Source organism: Ornithodoros turicata, chromosome 3 (assembly GCF_037126465.1).
Source record: "Ornithodoros turicata isolate Travis chromosome 3, ASM3712646v1, whole genome shotgun sequence".
NCBI lineage: Eukaryota > Metazoa > Arthropoda > Arachnida > Ixodida > Argasidae > Ornithodoros > Ornithodoros turicata.
In genome coordinates, this window is record NC_088203.1 from 20,700,438 (window position 1) to 20,717,002 (window position 16,565).

The 16,565-nt window shown below is 40.7% G+C and overlaps 1 protein-coding gene across 1 annotated transcript in view; it reads left to right on the plus strand.

The window, feature by feature from the left end:
* The window catches only part of LOC135388268 (uncharacterized), a 543,978-nt gene that overhangs the window by 234,364 nt on the left and 293,049 nt on the right, over positions 1–16,565 (plus strand). Inside the window, exon 5 of the mRNA XM_064617697.1 lies at positions 4,087–4,273. Coding sequence (XP_064473767.1) covers positions 4,228–4,273 — 46 coding nt within the window. The 5' untranslated portion in view covers positions 4,087–4,227. The remainder of the gene's footprint in view (positions 1–4,086; positions 4,274–16,565) is intronic.

Genomic DNA, 16,565 nt, shown 5'->3' on the forward strand with positions numbered 1-16,565 from the left:
CGCATGCGACGAAACACCTCTTGTCAAGATGCTGCATTAATTCATCGAATGCGACTTAATGTGGCTTTTACAGCTCAGTGGCGTTAGCGCTTGAGACAAGTTGACTTGCCCAGATACTGTCACTGAGGTGTTCTAGATGACATCAAACACATTCTTCTTCATTGCCCACACTACCAACCTTCCCGAACCGCATTCTCCGGGTCCCTTAGTCAGCCGGAGTCTCGCCCCTTCTCCCTATCAAAATTGCTTGGTGCGCGGCCGAATACACCCCACCAACGCTTTGCGCTCAAAGCTCTTTCGACCTTTATAGACACAATCGGACTTCGGTCCTTATTGTGAAGCGGCTCATTATTTCATTCCCCACATCACCACCAGCGATGGGGTAGAGTATACCGCCTCTGGCGATAAAACGCTCCCCATTCATCATCTTAAAATAAAGTTGTTGTTGTTGTACGTAATTAGAACAAGAAAGAAAGTAATTGGGAATTGAAAGAACAAAAAGGCTATACACAGGAATGGACATAATCACGTTCATGGTTACAGTAAATGCACCAGCCAGCGATGTTTCGTGTTATGGCAATCGTGTGTACGTAAGTGCCTCCCGCACAAGAGAAAATGGGGAAGCATTCTTGGCGTACGCGTTCCCTTTGCGGTGATTGAAGTTTTGTCTTGGCTACAACACCGGTTTTCTGACTCACAAATACCGGATGAAGTACGAAGTAGTGGAAGCCATAGAGAAGCTATGATGATTTAACTATACGAAATCATATAGCATAGTGCTAAAAACTTCTTCAGACACATTTTGACTGCATACTTTCTTCAAAAAGCCACAAAAGTGCTTCTACGAGGGGCGTTCAAGTCAAACCGGGACCTTTCATTTTCGCAAAAGCAAAATGAACTTACAGAGGAGAAATTAGTTTCAGTTTTCCACGTAATCTCCAGCTGCACTAATGCACTTGTCCCAGCGTTTCACGAGAGCTTGATTGCCAGCAGCGTAGAAATCCTTACCGGCGCGTAGCAGCCATGGTCGGACCGCATTCTTGACCTCGTCGTCGCAGCTGGGCCCCCAAGGAACGCCTTCAGTGGCCCGAAGAGTTGGAAATCGTTGGGGGCGAGGTCTGGACTGTAAGGGGGATGTGCCAGCAGCTCCCAGCCAAGTTCCGGTAAGGTGCGTGTCGTGAGATGTGCGGTATGCGGGCGTGCATTGTCCTGTAGGAGGAGGGCTCCTTTGGTGATGAGGCCCGGCCGATTTTGCTTCAGCGCCTTATGCACACCCTTGAGAATCTGGCAGTAATATGCACTATTGATCGCACTATATGCACTATTGATATCGAGACATGTTATCTGTCGGTTCTTGAAGATGAGGCGCTCCACAAGTTGGATGTTGTCAGGAACTCTGACACTGGGCACTGATCCGCCCCGGCAGGGGTCGTCCTGCACTGATGTACGGCCGTCTGGGAACCGTTTGCACCACTCAAACGCTTTGTTGCGGCTAAGTGTATCGTGGCCATACTGAGCCTGAAGTCTTCTGTGAATTTCAGATGACTTTACGCTTTCATTCACAAGAAACTTTATGGCAATTCGCTGTTCGATGTGCGCGCTCACCTCGTTGTCGGCCATCTTGTCCAACACGTGTCTTCTGTTTTGCACACATTTTGGACCACCACGTGGTGAACGCGGAGGCCTGTCGCGTGTGAAAATGACCAAAAAGAAGTAGCGCGAGTCATTTGCACAGCCAGGAGACAGAAAGTCCCTGTTTGACTTGAACACCCCTCGTATAATAGCCGAGTCACCAATTAATATTACTAGGACCTTTTTTTCCCTTGAAATACTATAAAAATAGCACGCGTGATACCAATCAGCAAAGGATCAGGCGTACCCCTATTGGCCAGCTGTCTCAGCTATAGACCAATTTCAGTCCTCCCACTGTTTTCGTAGATAATGGAAATACGTTGGAACTGTGTAGCTTTCTACAGGCGAGTAAAGTGCTTCCTCACACGCAGTATGGTTTTACAAAGGGGAAGCCCGTTTATTGGCCAAGGAACGAATTCTTCAAAACATGCAAATCGCCTCATTGTTCTTGGATATAGCAAAGGCATTTGATTGTTTGAATTGTTTGAATCACCAGGTTCTGTTGGATAAATTCTGATTCTCTCGTGTTAGAGGTGTTCCTCGTAAACTCTTTGCCGACCATTCGCGAGGTCGTCTGGAATATGTCGTCGTGGGTGGCGTTCGTTCCGCTGTAATGCCAGTTTGCTCCGGTGTCCCTCAGGGATCAATCTTGGGCCCTACCCTTTCCTTTGTATTTATTAATTATATTTTGCGCATTGCACGGGATGTTATTTCTACATTGTACGCGGACGACACGAATATATTCTTTTCAAGTTACACATTGGAGTCTACTGAGTCGAAAATGAACTTTATTCTAAGTGATTTAAGTGATTGGCTAAAAGCCAATGATTTACGATTGAATATAAATAAAACGAAATGCATGTTATTTAGACCACGTGGCAAAATACTTCCCTATGAACCAAACATTACCTTCAGTGGCAGCCCTGAATGCTGCGTGAAAGATTTTTTGTGTATCCTTTCTGAGGAGCACCTCTGCTGGAATGTTCATGTGCGAATGTTCATACGGGAACTAGCGAACGCAACTGGTATACTGAATAGAGAACGAACAATATTTCCGGCACGCGTGAAGTTACTGATTTACGATGGACTGATATACGTTCAAAGTTATCTTATACTATACGCTTGTTGGTTATCGGTACAACTACTGCGACAAACTTCGCTTTGATGCCGAGTATGCAAAACAACGCTGTTCGTGCCGTCGCAAATTTGTGCTGTAATGCACCTACGGATGCAATTTCAAAGCAGCATAATATATGTGAAGAGTAAGTATGTATGATATGAAGGTATTGGTAAAAAAAAAAAAATCTTTAGATAACATAAGAGTGATCCTGCTACCTTTTTTCTACTTGTTGGTTTGGTAGATTATTGTACCCCATACCCATTGCGATCATATCCTTTGGTGCTTGCTCCAAGGGGCAGAGCTGCGTACGAATTGTAACGCAACGTAACGAACGTAACTGCCACATATTTAAATTGCCATTATACCGTCATTTCTGAATGTGCTTAATGTGATGCATTTAATGTTGAAACGAACAAAATAAAACTGAAGCAAAATCAAAGGTGTTCACATATGGCTAAATGTGTCTGCAGGGAACACACACAAAAAAAAGAGAGAGAGAGAGAAAGGCAGACAATTCCAGAATAAGAAACCAGGCCACTTTCCATGATTGCAGAACGGACAAGGCGCAGGCTAGCTGATGAGGCACGGAGGAATATACTGAGACACGGAACTTCTGTCGCGTCGTCTTCTTCTTCGTTCTGTGTCTCAGCGTATTCCTCCATCATCTTCCATGACTTGTTTGACCATATGGTGGCCATCATGGCCATTGAAGGTGCCGGCAAAGGGTCTTGCATAAAGACCCTTCTAGCGTACCTTCCATCCACAGTGCACTCGGTCTCATCGGTGTCATTCATTCTGTACATACCTCGCTTTCACCCCATCATACCTTTTTTTTGCTACCGTGACAGCCCACAGGTATGTGGCTAGCAACGGGAAGCCTATCGCAACACTACCCCCCCCCCCCCCCCCTCAACGTGCCGGTGCTAATTCGCACTCTACAAAGTGAAATTCACCGCACAGCATGTTCTACGCCAACACACTTATCGTTTGTGATTTGAGGAGAGAACGGGGCTACACCACCTCCTGTTTTGAAGGTGTAGCTCCATATCACCTCTCCATATGGCACAGCTCGCTGCACTACACGCGCTTCTTAACCTGTCGGGAACCTGTTCATGTTTGTGGGTGTGGAGCTACATGTGCTAAGTTGTCCTGAATCAATCTCAGATCCTAATTATAATGAATGCGCAATAAGTAATTTAAACAATCAGTTTTCTCTCCGATACGTAGTCACCTTAACTATAGCCATATTCTTTCAGTATTTCAGTATGACATGTGTGGGTTGACTTTTATTAGATTGCTTCGAAACAATACCGTTTCTTTCTGTGTCCTTTCAGAGCCGGTGTACCATTGGTGGCAGCAGGGACCACGACTGTGGAATATAAATCCAGTGTTCGCTCGGAACTGCTTCTCGTGTCGTGATACTTAGATATAATTTAAGTGTGCTTTTGTGGAGTACCACCTCAATCGTTTCCATCATGGTCAGTCACGTCCACAAGGAGTTAAGCCTCGACTTCTACGAAGGTATGTCCTGCTTGTTATTCCTGTCCCCATGTTTGCTGGTCTTGAACTGCAGAGTTGACTACGTTTTAGAGTAACGCCCTGCATCGAAACAGGGAATTATCGAAAACCAAGCGATCATTAGTCACATGTCGTCACCAGTAGATGTCGCCTATAAGCGCGGAGTTCAGTTAAAATCAAAGCGGGTATCTCCGTCGTGTGGTATCGCACCCATTCAGTTTGATCAGAATATTTGAATGTTTTAATGACAATACAAAATATTGGTACGTCAAAAAGATTCCACTTTCTCCCGAGTTCCTAACTAGAAGGGAAAGCATAGAGATTTACTCTAGTACCGTTTTCATGTCCTTGTGTCGGTGATTTCCGGCGCACGTCCTCAGAAGCAGAACCCCAGGAGGTCCTGGTGGTCCAGTGGAGAACGACACGAAACAAAAACTTGCCCTACCATAAACAACAACTTGCCATACCAGCGAAACAATTTTCTATACGTATGCTCACCCCTCATGTAATGCCCTCGGGCTTTTGAGGTTATGTTAAATGAATAAATCGCCTACGCACACTTCGCACTCTTCCCGGGATGCTGTTCGCCTGTTCGTTGCTAAGACGAACAGCAGTTCCGCTAGCTGATGACAGCTGGCCGCCTCCTCACGCAATTGCTGAGCGCCAAAATTGGCACAGTCTGCTGCCAGCACAGTCTAGAACGGCTGCGGGGGAGGGGGCTACACTTCACTTTGTGTAGTGATGTTGCCCAACCCAAATGCATCCCAGTTGCATCCAACATTGGTGCTCTTGATGATCCGTGCATTAGTTCCCCCACGGTAGCTCTTTCAAAGTTAGACAATAATTATCTTGGTTCACACCCACTATGAATTTGTTATGCCCCTCATGCCCTGTGCTCATTGCTCGGGTCATAACACGCTCTTATCTTCGGAAAGAATTCTTCACGTGTGTCCATCACTAAGGCCCGAATTTCGAAATGCTACTTTCCTTTCCGATCCCTTTTTCGCTCCGAAAGAAAACCTTCCGCCCAGTTTCAAATAATCCGTCCTTTTCGGTCTTCCTTTTGCGGACACAAAAGGGCCGCCTTTGGAAAGGTTGCTGATGAGCTACCTTTCGTTGCAAGTCTCGCCTTCCGTCGACACGCAATTGGTTTTCTTGTTTTCCAGCAGGGTCTTGTAGCTCCTTCCTTATTGGGTCAAGTGGGACCGCTGACTTATCTGCTGTGACGTATGGTGTTCATGTTCCTAAGGAAAGGAACGAAAGCAACGGAAGGAAAGTCTCATTTAAAACATTAGGCCTAAGTGCCATTCCGGGATGGTTACGCTGTTACTTGCTACCAATTATCATTTACACGTTTTGTACAAGTATGTTCTTTCCCATTAAATTTTCACCAGTTGAGAGTCTGCAGGCGTGCTGTCTACTTCTCGTTCTAACATTTATTGTCTTCGTCCCTTTGCTGCTTTCGACCACTATCAGTAGAAATATCTTCAAAAAGGGGCTCTGTAGCAGCCGCAGTTACAGAAGCGTTTTGCCCTCAGTGGTTGTTAGAACGTAACAGGATTTCCTCCGGGTTAATCTCTCTTGGCTAATCGAAATGGCAAATCTTGTTGACTCGAGAACGATGGATATTTTTCCTATAAGACGCAGTTGAGTTAGGTCTGGCTACGTGAGATGAACAGGATACGGTCGCAGTAATGCCATGCCCCATATGTACGAAGGTGACACACATTCTGAATTATAACTGGCGTACCATGATTCAGTGAAAGCAGCCACCTGCACACATGTCTGAAACAATACCGAGCAGACGACATTCTCTCTTATTGTTCCTCCCAATAAATTCAGGCGGGAACCACACCAGTTAACAAGAGACATTTTAGTACATGTGACGCACTCTACGAAAACGACGCCAGAAAAAAAGCTCTCAAATCCAAGTTCAGCTATGTGAGGTCAGCCACTTCAAGGGTGGAGCGCTGTTGGCTTATCGCGTTTTCGGAACCGTTATTGTGTCCGCCGCCGATCTTCAAAAACTCATTAATGTGCCTGTCTTCACGCGGACAAAGGCTTATTTTCCTCTTCCTACATCTTATTCGTTGCCCTAACACGTCTACCATGCATGCGCGTCACCAACGTTTCAACAACCCGACCCAGTTTGCGACGTCGTCCTGTTTTTCTACCCTCGCCAGTCGATTGAAGCCCGAGGAAAATAAATAAATGCAAAATGGCGCGTCTGGTATTAAGAGATTATCAGTGGCACCTGACGTCCGCAGGAAAGACGTCTATTAGGAGAGATATATGAGCAGAAGCCTCCTTCTCTTATAGGTGCAGGGAAAAGACAACATGGAGAAGCGGTGAGGCCCCTGGCGTGCTGTATCTCATTTCTTGTCTGTTCCTTTCTGTGTCTCTTGGAGTACAGCAAATCACAACGCGTGCCATGATAATTGCAGACTAATGATACCGATGCAGACGCAACCCGACCATGCAGACGCACATATACTACCTTCCAGATTGTTATCAGATTGTTATATGTTAGAGGTGGAGGGGTGGGGAAGGCGGGTGTATTGATTTGTGATTTATTCCCTGCAAAAGACGAAACTTCAGTCAAATACACGAGGCACGTTCGAATTCTTGCGCACCTTCAGGGTTGCCAGATAAAAATCGTGAAAAGTCGCCATCATCACCTGAAAAAGTAGCCAAAAGTAGGCATTTTTTGCTCTACGTAGCCATATGTGTAGCCAGTGGTGTACAGGTACCAGGGACGATAGAAAGAGCTACATTTCACCAATTTGCCACGTATATACAGAGCTGCGTTTACCTAGAACATAAAGCGACACATAGCGGCACGTGAACAGTCAAACCTGGAGGTCTATTTATTTCAGTATACGACGACATATTCAGAGAGAGAGAAAAAAAAAACGAGACACGAAAAGCACGTGGATGTACTGTGGGATCCACTTGACACGTGAAAAATGACTAAGAAAAACACCATCAAACAGTATACAGTATGTGTCTTCTTTCTATGCGCAATTCAACTCATGAATTAGACAACGCGGAACTGGGGAGGACGACGACGTCTTCCCGGACCAACGCGGGCCGAACTTAATTATAAGTATTGCGACCAGAAGTTTCTCTCTGTTTCGCAAGCCTGCCTTTGTCAGAGTGACAGCACAGAAGACACGTTCCACGTCTGCGTTAGAAATTGGAAGGGAAATAATCTTCATAGCGCCGCTGGCGAGATGGTGTACAGGGTTCACTCCTGCTGCATCTTTGTAGTTGTAAACCTTGCACCAGAAGTTTACGGTGTCGGTTACTGCCAGTAGTAATAGGGGGTATCGAGGGAGACCAGATGTCAGTACGTTCCATAGGTGTCTGGTTCGAACCCCACAGCGTCTGGGACACCGTCGCGTGTGCGGAGGGCGCGGCGCCTGTGCGGAGGGTTGTCCACGCGCTTATCGGCGGGGGAGGGCTGCGCGTGTGCTCATCGTAGCGTATTTTTCAGCCTGGGCAGACTTCTTTGGCAATACATGGGCCGACTTGACATATTTTTCGGATACAACAGGTGAGCGCTTTACATGCAGAGACATGCAAAGAAGGGTCATACACAAAAAGTACAAGTGAAAATATATTTATTAATGCCAATCAAGTTGCCAATTGTAAAGCCAGTGGTGGGAATTGTGCCAATTGTGATGCCAATCAGGTGAAGGAGAAAAACCCAGCCGAAAAACCTTCACAACCTGTAATAGAAGAAACACAACACACATAATAAAGAACATACTTACTCATTACCAATTTCACAGATTCCATATGGATATGACTCAATGGCATTAAAGAGGTATATCTTATCAAAGTGGGCCAACTTCTTTCGTCATTTTTCAATCTGCGCCGAATTTTTTCGTGACTTTTTCCCGTGCGCGACAGGCGGCGCTCGGGTAGAGGGCTGCTGCGGTGGGCGGAGCGTGGCCGGAGGGTTGCGTGAGCGCTTACTTGCTCACATTTTTCAGCCTGGGCCGACTTCTTTCATCATTTTTCAATCTGTGTCGACTTCAATCGCAATTTTTTTTCCCGCTACAGCAGGTGTGCAGTAGGCGATTTACATGCAAAGGATAGCCATACACAAAAGTACGAGTGAAAATATATTTATTAAAGTCATTAGTGTCAGGAATTATGTTATGACTCCGTGCGAGGGAGAAAAACTCAGTCAAAAAATCTGATGCAATAGCATTGAAGGGGTATTTTATTAGTGATAATCACGCAAGTTTTCAATTAAGCAGAAGGAGTAGCACATTTTAATCAAAGAAGATCAATACGATTAGTATCAAATTAAAAGTTTTATTATAAAAAGTATAACATGACAACCATAGCGGAGTTTTAATTACATAGTTCTAATATGTAACTTCATGCGCAACAGCTAATATTCCAATATGATACATTTAATCAAAGGATATATTTTTAATCAATATAATTACAATCAAAATTAAAAGTTTTATTATAAAAAGTATAACATGACCACCATACTGGAGCTTTAATTACAAGTGCCAATATATGTATGTGAACAGCAGAGAACCTGGAAGACCATGAGACACGAACACGAGAGGAAATAAAATCTATAACAATACATTGGTTAATCAAAACAACAGAGGAGGAGAATAATCTATCATTTTAACTATCATAAAATCATCCTCGTGACTTCCCCATACAATTTTCATTCTAAGAGACACTACAAACCTTACTTTGTTTTATGAATTCAACACAGAAAATATATTAAAAAATGAACATCAACACATAGCACGCTCCTAGCCAACAATCAGCTGTAATAATATCTGCCCTGATTTGTTGAAGACGGGAGGCGTACACCTGACAGTTATGAACATTTTCGAGCGCAATAGGGAAGATTTTTCCAACATTACACAATTAATCATTTTCTTATTAAGTAAACAGCATAGACATACGGAAATAATGACAAACAAAACGATCAATAGAGAGCCAAAACCTATCACATAAACAACAGACACATGCAGAAAAATAAATGAAAAAGAATCTATCAAAGCCATCAACATGCACGGATGAACAGCAGAGAAACACTCTAAACGGCGCATCTGCCAAAGTGTAAACATCAGACAGGAAAATATTACTGAAACAAGATCAACAGCTAATAGAGAGCCAAAATCCAACACGTAAACAAGAGATACACAAAGGATAAATAGTTGAAGATCAATCTAACAAAACAAGAAACATGTACGAATGAATAGCAGAGAAAGACTCTAAACAGTGCATCTACCAATGGTAAACAACATGCAGGAAAATAATTGAAAAAAGAATCAATCAAAACGATAAACATGCACGGATGAATGGCAGAGAAAACGTTTTGAACGATGCATCTGCCAACATGTAAACAACACACCGGAAAATAATAGCGAAACAAACTATCAAACATTACAATTTGAAATAATATATCTTTTGAAATATCATAAAATCAACCTTGCGAGCTAACAATATAGAATTTTCACACTACTCAGGCACTATAAACATTACCTTGGCAGAGGTGTCCAAACACGCACCACACCTAAGCTTTCCATACTACAACCGCACTGGAGCCAAGAGGGGTCACTCTCTCCATCTATACAGCCCAAAGCAAAGAATCCGCTGTCAATCTATGAAATGGGGAAACCGTCTCTCTTTTTCACATTCTTTCCTCCGAAAGGAAATATTCTTAGGACCAGTGTACAGTGGCGAAATTTTTTATTGATTGCAAATAGACATTGGAATTATTCGACTCTCAAGAATACAATAAGGATTCTATCAAAAAACAATAGCACGCAAAAAATCTAAGAATAGACGTTTATGTCAGTGCAAACTGATTTTAGAGAAACTTTATCTAACCAAACGAGAAACGATGCATTTTAATGTATTTCATATCTGACACAACTATTAGGCAATCATTATTCTCAACTCACAAAATATCAATCGAGAGAAAGTCAAATTTATTCAATGATAGAAAGAATACTCATTCAAAAACGAGAAGCAAATTTAATTACATATTTTTTATGATAACTTTGCAACAGTAATTTCTACACGCAGAAGCCACAATCAACTCATCTGAAATGTAAATTATTGTGTTTGCTACAACGAAAATCAACGCGCACAACATTCCAAACTAGTAGAATATTTTTATTAATATGAATCGAGTGATCATCTGAAACAAAGTCGAAAGCAGTAATTAATTTAGGCAAACATTTTTTGTAACCATGCAGCGCAAATATACATCACGGAAACATGTCTTTTTTCATTCAGGACCCACTAATGGAAACGAAGTGAGAGAGGGAAGCTGAGTTCCCGCACACTTTCGTTAAGGTTACGCCCGCAGGGAGTAGGGGAATCCAAACAATGGTCTTGGTACCATAAACCGACTCCCACAAGTCAAGTTAGGGAAGGAGGGACTCTAGCGCTGTCTTGTACGTAGAATCATTGAAAGCACACATTTTTTCATTACACATCACATCTTTTTTGTAAACTGACTTTCATAATTCTATCGTCAGGTGGAACATTCTAAACCTGATAACATAATAAATAAAATTAGCATCGATATGATTTAATTAAATGTCGAGGCACACTACAAAACAGAACAGACAATTGCTATACATTGAAGAGATGGACGGATTTTGTACTCGTTACCATACGTCATGGGAGGACCTGATAAAAAGTTGCTTCGAAAAGGAGGAGACGCGAAATGATTCATTTATCGCTGCATTTCAATACGTCCTAGACATGGTCGTATTCGGAGATATGGTGCAAATTATGGAATTCAAGATGCGAGAACTTGTATGCCGAATCTACAATAGTTATAAAAATATTTGCACGTCATCGTCGGAAGGACCACTTGGGATGATGGTGGAGTTTTTGAGGTTCGCTAACGAAGAATTGAAATACACTAGACCAAACGTAATTGTAATCATTGCAATGGGCATTGCATTAATCAAGAAAGCAATCAGATCAAATTATCATATACAAGCAGTCTATATCGCACGATTCATTACGGATTTGTTGAAATTACACCTAACGGTTGAAATGGAAAGTACATAAAAACATCTTATCACGTGGTATAATCAAGTCAGTCAAGGATGTCGAATGAACAGAAGTTCAATATTGTCGTGCAAGGTCTGATGTATTATCACCTGTTGAAACTCAACAAACATATCAATTGCGGTGGACCACCAGACGATTTTCATCTAATACTCTCTTGTACGCCATTCAAGAACATTCATGAAAAGAAAGGAAGCATCAATAAGAGACGAAGTTCATCGCGACAAAGTGCAAGTTGTTGAAGCAATACAAACACGGCCACAACATATCACCTGCCTTAATCAACGCTGGATTCAAGCGCCCAATAATCAGAATAAACTACTTGATGTCTTCGGAATTCATCAATCAAGACAACAAACGCAAACTTCAGAGTTTGGAATAGAATTGTAATTTAGCGAAATAAACAAGTGTATAAGTGAAATAATAAATGTATTCTTTGTCATCATTGTAATGTATTCTACACATCGCAACGAAAACAGCTTATGATTAGATCGAAGATTGCTAAGGAGACAATATGTACAAGGACCTTCGCATGGAATCAGCGCTGGCATTCAAAGATATTTTACACGACCACACTCTATACAAATTTACTTAAAACTCGAAGAAACGATCATCCGCGTCGTCGAACCCGTTTCCGGAAGAAAGCAACACGCTCGCGTGGGATGTCGTGTTAACGCGTCGGGCGCTGAATCGCGTTCGGTTTCGGAATGGGTATCCGGGAAACGCTGCCCGGCGTGTTGTCGAAACGCATTCGACGACGCGGATGATCGTTTCTTCGAGTTTTAAGTAAATTTAGTTTGAAAAATATTCGTAACTTTTACTATCCACGTCATAGAGAATTCACATTACGTTATAGAGTATTTGGAAAATGTCAGTACACTCGATTAAATTCTTTGACATCGTCAAAGAGTTCTTAAAACCTTCGCGTATCAAAGTGAACCAGCTAAAGCTGCGAAATTACAGTTTCTACAACTCAGTTCGTAAATTGCGGCAGCAGTTCAAATTTTAATTAAACACTTACCGATCGTCACCACTGCTCCGGAATGTGATCTGATAAATTTTAGCAATTAATGTACAAACAAATATATTGTATACAATGTGTGACTATATAGACAGCTTTTTAATCTATATATTAAAAAATTGTAAGAAATTTTGACTTTGAAAATTTAAACAAGAACCTTTGGTGTTGGAGGTTGCGTTTTGTTTCATTATGATCTAAAATCTTCTAAAATTAATGTATGTCCTTCCCATTTGTAGTGCCTCACATACCGTGACATTGTGAGTAGACTCATAGTTTTTCAGTATGGCTAATGAAGAAACTCATGTGCGTTCAGTGAATTGGAGCTACGTTTATGTGTGCTGCTTTGGTTAAGTTTAAAAAAGGAATATTCACTTATTATAATTGCGTATCTTATGGATAGTGCTCATCATCTTCATTGGTTAAACATTTCTGATGACAGTTGCGTGATTTGATTCTCCCAAAATCTTATTGGAACTGTGTGCCGCATGTTATGATGATTAGAAATGTAGACTCCGCCTGCGCATGATGCTTGTCCATTGCATCGCGTCATTTGATAATAGATTCCTTTCAATATACTATTGTCAACTGTCCAATCGTTTGAGAAAATATATACACTGTGCAATTTAATTCATAAAATAAGCTTTCGCAAAATATTCGTGATCCTCTTTTGTAAACAAAGATTGATGTAACATGTCTCTAAATTTCTATTAGCGATTCTTCTACAATTCTTTCCTTCGGTTGTCGGTGTTGTATAGAGTGTGGTCGTGTAAAAATATCTTTGAATGCCAGCGCTGATTTCATGCGAAGGTCCTTGTACATATTGTCTCCTTAGTTATCTTCGATCTAATCATAAGCTGTTTTCGTTGCGATGTGTAGAATACATTACAATGATGACAAAGAATACATTTATTATTTCACTTATACACTTGTTTATTTCGCTAAATTAAAATTCTATTCCAAACTCTGAAGTTTGCGTTTGTTGTCTTGATTGATGAATTCCGAAGACATCAAGTAGTTTATTCTGATTATTGGGCGCTTGAATCCAGCGTTGATTAAGGCAGGTGATATGTTGTCGCCGTGTTTGTATTGCTTCAACAACTTGCACTTTGTCGCGATGAACTTACACAGTCTCTTATTGATGCTTCCTTTCTTTGCATGAATGTTCTTGAATGGCGTACAAGAGAGTATTAGATGAAAATCGTCTGGTGGTCCACCGCAATTGATATGTTTGTTGAGTTTCAACAGGTGATAATACATCAGACCTCGCACGACAATATTGAACTTCTGTTCATTCGACATCCTTCACTGGTAGAATAAAATAAATGTGTAGAGGTTCTAGGGTGGAATATACCACGTGATAAGATGTTTTTATGTACTTTCCATTTCAACCGTTAGGTGTAATTTCAACAAATCCGTAATGAATCGTGCGATATAGACTGCTTTTATATGATAATTTGATCTGATTGCTTTCTTGATTAATGCAATGCCCATTGCAATGATTACAATTACGTTTGGTCTAGTGTATTTCAATTCTTCGTTAGCGAACCTCAAAAACTCCACCATCAGCCCAAGTGGTCCTTCCGACGATGACGTGCAAATATTTTTATAACTATTGTAGATTCGGCATGCAAGTTCTCGCATCTTGAATTCCATAATTTGCACCATATCTCCGAATACGACCATGTCTAGGACGTATTGAAATGCAGCGATAAATGAATCGTTTCGCGTCTCCTCCTTTTCGAAGCAACTTTTTATCAGGTCCTCCCATGACGTATGGTAACGAGTACAAAATCCGTCCATCTCTTCAATGTATAGCAATTGTCTGTTCTGTTTTGTAGTGTGCCTCGACATTTAATTAAATCATATCGATGCTAATTTTATTTATTATGTTATCAGGTTTAGAATGTTCCACCTGACGATAGAATTATGAAAGTCAGTTTACAAAAAAGATGTGATGTGTAATGAAAAATGTGTGCTTTCAATGATTCTACGTACAAGACAGCGCTAGAGTCCCTCCTTCCCTAACTTGACTTGCGGGAGTCGGTTTATGGTACCAAGACCATTGTTTGGATTCCCCTACTCCCTGCGGGCGTAACCTTAACGAAAGTGTGCGGGAACTCAGCTTCCCTCTCTCACTTCGTTTCCATTAGTGGGTCCTGAATGAAAAAAGACATGTTTCCGTGATGTATATTTGCGCTGCATGGTTACAAAAAATGTTTGCCTAAATTAATTACTGCTTTCGACTTTGTTTCAGATGATCACTCGATTCATATTAATAAAAATATTCTACTAGTTTGGAATGTTGTGCGCGTTGATTTTCGTTGTAGCAAACACAATAATTTACATTTCAGATGAGTTGATTGTGGCTTCTGCGTGTAGAAATTACTGTTGCAAAGTTATCATAAAAAATATGTAATTAAATTTGTTTCTCGTTTTCGAATGAGTATTCTTTCTATCATTGAATAAATTTGACTTTCTCTCGATTGATATTTTGTGAGTTGAGAATAATGATTGCCTAATAGTTGTGTCAGATATGAAATACATTAAAATGCATCGTTTCTCGTTTGGTTAGATAAAGTTTCTCTAAAATCAGTTTGCACTGACATAAACGTCTATTCTTAGATTTTTTGCGTGCTATTGTTTTTTGATAGAATTCTTATTGTATTCTTGAGAGTCGAATAATTCCAATGTCTATTTGCAATCAATAAAAAATTTCGCCTCTGTACACTGGTCCTAAGAATATTTCCTTTCGGAGGAAAGAATGTGAAAAAGAGAGACGGTTTCCCCATTTCATAGATTGACAGCGGATTCTTTGCTTTGGGCTGTATAGATGGAGAGAGTGACCCCTCTTGGCTCCAGTGCGGTTGTAGTATGGAAAGCTTAGGTGTGGTGCGTGTTTGGACACCTCTGCCAAGGTAATGTTTATAGTGCCTGAGTAGTGTGAAAATTCTATATTGTTAGCTCGCAAGGTTGATTTTATGATATTTCAAAAGATATATTATTTCAAATTGTAATGTTTGATAGTTTGTTTCGCTATTATTTTCCGGTGTGTTGTTTACATGTTGGCAGATGCATTGTTCAAAACGTTTTCTCTGCTATTCATCCGTGCATGTTTATCGTTTTGATTGATTCTTTTTTCAATTACTTTCCTGCATGTTGTTTACCATTGGTAGATGCACTGTTTAGAGTCTTTCTCTGCTATTCATTCGTACATGTTTCTTGTTTTGTTAGATTGATCTTCAACTATTTATCCTTTGTGTATCTCTTGTTTACGTGTTGGATTTTGGCTCTTTATTAGCTGTTGATCTTTGTTCAGTAATATTTTCCTGTCTGATGTTTACACTTTGGCAGATGCGCCGTTTAGAGTGTTTCTCTGCTGTTCATCCGTGCATGTTGATGGCTTTGATAGATTCTTTTTCATTTATTTTTCTGCATGTGTCTGTTGTTTATGTGATAGGTTTTGGCTCTCTATTGATCGTTTTGTTTGTCATTATTTCCGTATGTCTATGCTGTTTACTTAAAAAGAAAATGATTAATTGTGTAATGTTGGAAAAATCATCCCTATTGCGCTCGAAAATGTTCATAACTGTCAGGTGTACGCCTCCCGTCTTCAACAAATCAGGGCAGATATTATTACAGCTGATTGTTGGCTAGGAGCGTGCTATGTGTTGATGTTCATTTTTTAATATATTTTCTGTGTTGAATTCATAAAACAAAGTAAGGTTTGTAGTGTCTCTTAGAATGAAAATTGTATGGGGAAGTCACGAGGATGATTTTATGATAGTTAAAATGATAGATTATTCTCCTCCTCTGTTGTTTTGATTAACCAATGTATTGTTATAGATTTTATTTCCTCTCGTGTTCGTGTCTCATGGTCTTCCAGGTTCTCTGCTGTTCACATACATATATTGGCACTTGTAATTAAAGCTCCAGTATGGTGGTCATGTTAGACTTTTTATAATAAAACTTTTAATTTTGATTGTAATTATATTGATTAAAAATATATCCTTTGATTAAATGTATCATATTGGAATATTAGCTGTTGCGCATGAAGTTACATATTAGAACTATGTAATTAAAACTCCGCTATGGTTGTCATGTTATACTTTTTATAATAAAACTTTTAATTTGATACTAATCGTATTGATCTTCTTTGATTAAAATGTGCTACTCCTTCTGCTTAATTGAAAACTTGCG